The sequence below is a fragment of the Oryctolagus cuniculus genome, chromosome 16 (assembly GCF_051225735.1).
Source record: "Oryctolagus cuniculus isolate XC-2025 breed Fujian yellow rabbit chromosome 16, ASM5122573v1, whole genome shotgun sequence".
Lineage (NCBI taxonomy): Eukaryota > Metazoa > Chordata > Mammalia > Lagomorpha > Leporidae > Oryctolagus > Oryctolagus cuniculus.
In genome coordinates this window covers 16,910,358-16,916,450 of record NC_142882.1, presented here as the reverse complement: position 1 = coordinate 16,916,450, position 6,093 = coordinate 16,910,358, and the positions used below count along the sequence as shown (strand labels likewise).

Genomic DNA, 6,093 nt, shown 5'->3' with positions numbered 1-6,093 from the left:
AGCACAGCCCAGTAAGTGCTGAGGGAGACAGTGGAAGTTGATGGGGCTGTCAGGAACACTGTTGCTTCATTATTAGGACAAGCAGGACAGCTGGGGTAGACAGCTGGGAGGGAAACCATAGACAGTTTCAGCTCAGAGGCCTGTGCCAGTTTATGTTCTTGGTTCTCATCAAGGTCCAAGATTTCTCATTTTGAATTTTTCCCTCCCACAGTGATTCTCAGTCCCACTGGCAGACCCTTCATGACAGCAGCCTGTGCATACCTAAAACTGTCCCCTGAGCACTCAGCAATGTCATGAAGGTGATGGTGAGGAGGAGGGGGAGGATGCCATGTCCCTAACATCACACAGCTTTATTGAGGGCTTCCTAAGTGCCAGGCTCTGAACCCTAGGTTCTAAGTAGCTTGTTTCATTTCATCAACATAAAACCATGTTCCATTGCCCATATTATTTTTATCTTACAGAAGAGGTGAGGAGCCCTGAGTTTTTGTGTAACTTGTGTGAAGCTGTGGGGTAGAAATGGGTGAAATCATGTTGGAGACAAGTCGGTAGTCTGACTGTAGACACGAAGAGCATGTCTAGTATTCCCCTCTGACATAGCAGCCATCTCTTTCTCTTTCCTGTCACACCAGGATGGGACCCCAGTTCATTGTGATCTCTCTTTGGGGTTTCTTGGTAGATCACAGTGGGCAGCAGTAGGTAAAGTATGGTTGAGTTCAAAGGGAAAGATCACAGAAAGACTACAGGATCATTTTGGGGATTCCCTCTCTCTCTCTCTCGATCCCATTTCAAGTTTTCACCTCAGCCATCCACTTTGTCCCCAACTCTTGAAATCACTCAATCTGAGAAAGAGGCATGTGGTTTGGGTCTTGGGTTCCAAGACCAAGGAATGAATTAGCATTGCCTTTAGGCAGCTGAAGTTAGAGAACTGTAATCCAACTATCAGCAAGGGGTGTCATGACAATCTTTGAATTCTACATACGATGATGGGAACTCAAAGCTGGTGCTGGGTCTTCCCTAATCTCCTCACTTCAGCTACAGGCAAGGCTTATGATCAGAAAAACAATAAAGCAGAATGACCAGGCCATGAAAGGAAACAGAACAAAAGCTTTAAACTTGTTTTAAGCAAAAATCTCTTATATAACAGTTTTTTTTCTAAAAACACCTGAGGTTATAAGGGGTGTATATTAAAAAAAATTAGAAAAATTCAGGTGGCCCTTAAAGTTCATTATTCTATATCATTGTCAGGTGCCTAGTGTAGCAGTGTTACATATGTGGTCACTGATATTACATGATTGTATGTACACACATAAACTATTTTTATCAAGATTTGAAGTCCACAAAACAAATGAAAGGAGTTATATATTAAAGGATGCTAAAAGACAAATTGGAGTGGGCATATAGAATTGTGGTTAAGATGCCCGCCTCCCACACTGGCACCCCTGGGTTGGATTCCAGGATCTGGCCCCTCACTCCAGCTTCCTGCTACTGCAGATGATAGGAAGTAGTGGTGATGATCAAATACTGGGGTTCCTGCCACACATGTGGAAGACCTGGATTGAATTCCATCTCCCAAAGCTTCTGCATGGGAAACGTGACAGTTCACTGGGGCAGTGAACCAGTGGAGGGAAACTCTCAAATCTCTATCCGCCTGTGTCTCTGCCTCTCAAAACAAGCAGATACATGATACTTGAATGACTACTTCCATCTACAGAGGAGGGCAATCAGAAGAGCTAAGAATGATAAAACCCTAGAGGGCAACTGACACCCAGCAATATTTCCTGATTGTGAATACCCAACTTTAATTTGGTGATTATATAATGCAATTCTAGCTCTTAAGGTTATTATAGTTTGTTCAAGTAAACTATACTGTTGGTTACAAGAAAATAAGGTATATAGCACACTGTTAGCAAGAATGTTTTTCTAAACAGGGAAAAGACACTTTTTATTCTTCCTTTTTAAAAACAAAGGGCGCTTCACCAAATGAAAATTTAGCAAGTAGGAAAGCAAAAAACCCTAGTTTAACAGCAATATAGGCAAGTGCTATAAATAGTAATTGAATGGAAAGATGACCATTTCACCCATAGATAGTAAATGTTCAAGTAATCACTGATCATTAAAAGTATAGTAGTATAACATAATGTCAATTACAAATATATTATCTCAAAAAGGAAAGAAAATTAGTGAGGGAGGGAATGAAGAGTGAATATTATTATATTGTATCTATGAACTAAATTAAATCTGCTAAAAACTAAAAAACTAAAAATGAATTCAAAGAATAAGTTACAATTGACTGTGATCATGGACTGAGTCCTTCTAATGTTTATGGTCTTTTAAAATTTTTCATTTGAGTGTCTCTAAAGTAGATGTGCATGGAAGGAGGTGAGTAACATGGAAACCAATCATGAAACACCCTAAGAAGCCTGAATATGTCATGGCTGAGAAGACTGGAAGTTATATGCTCACCAGTGTGAATAAGATGGGGGAAACACATCATAAAAATTATGAATTTCAAAATTATATAGCACCAAATAACATTTTCTTTTAATTCTGTTCATTGTATCAACCTTCGAGTTACTCTTGAACTACATCTATGACTAGTAGATTTGAAAACATATACAGAGTGCTGGATGCCTGTTTATCTGTTTCCTTTTACCAACACTATTTTCTTTTCCAGAAGGAATGCAGGTTATATTGAAACACAAAATCTTACACGTGTCTCAGAATTCCATCTCTTGGGATTCTCGGAGGATCCAGACCTACAGCTCCTCATTTTCGTGCTGTTCCTGTTCATGTACCTGGTCACAGTGCTTGGGAATCTGCTCATCATCCTGGCTGTCACCTCAGACTCCCACCTCCACACCCCCATGTACTTCTTCCTCTGCAACCTATCCTTGGCTGATGTGGGTCTCACCTCCACCACGGTTCCCAAGGTGATTGTGGACATCCACACTCACAGCATAGTCATCTCCTATGTGGGTTGTCTGACACAGATGTCTTTTTCCATCACCTTTGGATGCATGGATGATTTGATTCTGACAGTGATGGCCTATGACAGGTTTGTTGCCATCTGCCACCCTCTTCATTACCAGGTCATCATGAACCCCCAACGCTGCGGTTTCTTAGTTTCAGTGTCGGTTGTGGCCAGCCTTTTGGATTCCCTGCTGCACAGTTTGATGGTCTTGCAAGTTACCTGCTTCAAGGATGTTGAAATTTCCAGTTTCTTCTGTGACCCTTCTCAGCTTCTCAACCTCACCTGCCTTGACACGATCACCCATGACATATTCATATGTTTTGTTGGTGTCGTATATGCTTTTCTCCCTATGTCAGCACTCTTCTTCTCTTATTATAAAATTGTTTCCTCCATTCTGAGGGTCCCATCACCAGGTGGGAAGTACAAAGCCTTCTCCACCTGTGGCTCTCATCTGACAGTTGTTTGCTTATTTTATGGAACAGCTATTGGGGTGTATCTTAGTTCAGCAGCCTCACTTTCTCCAAAGACGTGTGCAGTGGCCTCGATGGTGTACAGTGTGGTCACCCCCATGCTCAACCCCTTTATCTACAGCCTGAAGAACAGGGACATCAAGAGGGCCATATGGAGGCTCCTCAGCAACACAGTCTCTGTGCCGTGCATTTGGAGTACTGGTTGGAAAAGCAGCAAAGCTTAGTTCTAGAACTACACATCTCACCTCCCTCATTCCATGGTATTTGAGGCTCTTGTTCTCACCATTTTTTTATATTTTATTTTATTTAATGAACATATATTTCTAAAGTACAGCTTATGGTTTACAATAACTCCCCCCCATAACTTCCCTCCCACCCACAACACTCCCCTCTCCCACGTCCTCTCCCCTTCCATTCACATCAAGTTTAATTTTCAATAATCTTTAAATACAGAAGATTAATTTAGCATATATTAAGTAAAGATGGTCCAGGTCCTTGGTCCCCTGTACCTGGTGGGAGCCCAGGAAGAAGCACCTGGCTCCTGGCTTTGGATTGGCGCAGCTCCATGTGTTGAAGCCAACTGGGGAGAAAACCATAGGATGGAAGGCCTCTCTGTCTGTCTGTTTGTCTCTCTCTGCCTCTCCTCTTTCTCTGTGTAACTCTTTCAAACAAATAAATTAATTAAAAAAAACTTGTGGAAGATACATATCATGAAACAATATAGGAATTTCAAAATCATACTGCACCAAGACAACTTTTCATTTCATTTATTCCACACACCTGAGAGTTACCTTTGTGTTATACCCATGACCAGCTGAATTGACAATATATACAAGTGCTATGTGACCGTTCATCTGCATCATTTTACCAACACTGTTTTCTCTTCCAGAAGGAGTAGGGGTTATACTGAAAAACAAAATCTCACACATGTCTCAGAATTCCATCTTAGAGGATCGAGACTTGCAGCCCTTCATTTTGGTGCTGTTCCGGTCAATGTACCAGGTCACTGAGCATGCGAACCTGCTCATCATCCTGGCCATCAGCTCAGGCTCCCACCTCCACTCCCCCATGTACTTCTTCCTCTGCAGCCTCTCCTTGGCTAACATGGGTTTCACCTCCTCCACATTTCCTAAGATGATTGTGGATGTCCATACTCACAGCACAGTCATCTCCTATGTGGGCTGCCTGACGCACATATCTCTCTTCATCATCTATGGTTGCATGGATTTTTGATTATGAATATCATGGCCTGAGCAGTTTGTTGCCATCTGCCATCCTCTTCATTACCAGGTCATCATGAACCCCCAACGCTCTCTTTTGTGGCTAGTCTTTTGGATTCCCTGCTGCACAGTTTGATGGTCTTGCAAGTTACCTGCTTTAAGGATGTTGGAATTTCCAGTTTCTTCTATGACCTTTCTCAGCTTCTCAACTTCACCTGCCTTGACACCATCACCCATGACATATACGTTTATTTTACTGGCATCATGTAGGTTTTTTCCCCACTCAGGGATCCTTTACTCTTACTATGAACGTATTTGCTACATTGTGAGAGACCCATCACTATCTAGGAAGTACAAAGTCTTCTCCACCTGTGACTCTCACCTGTTGGTTGTTTCCTTGCTTTATGGAACAGTCCTTGGGGTGTACCTGATTTCAGCTTTCTCACTTTCTCCCTGGAAGTGTGCAGTGTCCTCAGTGGTGTACAGAGTGGTTACTCCCACAGTCTGAGGAGCAGGGACATCGAGAGCACTATGCAGAGGCTCCTCAATAAAACAGTCTAATTTCAGTCCCTGTGCCCTACCTTGGATGGGAGGTTGGACAAGAAAGCCAAACTAGACATCTAAGGGCTGGAATGTGTTGCAGCAGGTTATTGCCCTGGCCTCAAGTGCTGGCACCTCATATGGGCACTAGTTTGAGACCAAGCTGCTCCACTTCCCATCCAGCTCTCTACCATGGGCTGGGAAAGAAGTAGATGATGGCCCAAGTGCTTGGGCCCCTGTACCCACATGGGAGATCCAAAAGAAGCTCCTGGCTCCTGGCTTCTGATCGGCATAGCTCTGGCTGTTGTGGCCAATGAGAAGTGAATCATAGGATAGAAGACCTCTCTCTCTTTCTGCCTCTCTTTCTCTGTGTAACTCTTTCAAATAAATAAATACATCTTAAAAAAAAACTAGACTTCTAGACACAAGAATCTCACCTCTCTCATGTTTGAGACTCTCGTGGCTTTCATCATTCTCTGCATTTCCTAAAGAAAATACATTCTGATGGGAAATGACTACTTACTTGATGAGGAAACACCAGAAGCCAGTGGGAAGCCAGTTTGGGCACAGAATGGTTAACGCTGTCTGTGACATCATAGATTGTGTGGGAAGAAGGGAAACCATGGTTCCTCCATTGGACTATATGATCATGGATACACCATGGAGCAGTATGATAGACACTGTGTAACTACACAATACAGAGAAACATCTGTCTATATGGCAGTTATTCTGTAGGAACATTTGTCTGAGAGCAGATGGTTTATGGGTTGTGTAACATGCTGGGAAGAAGAAAAATATATATGCAATCTTGTCGTGCTTCGAGAACGTCAAAAGTACTCTTTAGTCTCTAAAGGGCTCAACAACAGCACAGGCAATCACAGCCAAATAGACA

At 42.6% G+C, this 6,093-nt stretch overlaps 1 protein-coding gene across 1 annotated transcript; it reads left to right on the top strand.

Annotated features, from left to right (window-relative positions):
• The first annotated feature begins 2,627 nt into the window (after positions 1-2,627).
• On the top strand, positions 2,628-4,674 carry LOC127488532 (olfactory receptor 7E178-like). The gene is made up of 2 exons (XM_051838267.3): positions 2,628-3,636; positions 4,331-4,674. Exons 1-2 carry the CDS (start codon positions 2,628-2,630, stop codon positions 4,672-4,674), a joined length of 1,353 nt encoding a protein of 450 aa, XP_051694227.3.
• Positions 4,675-6,093: the final 1,419 nt, after the last annotated feature.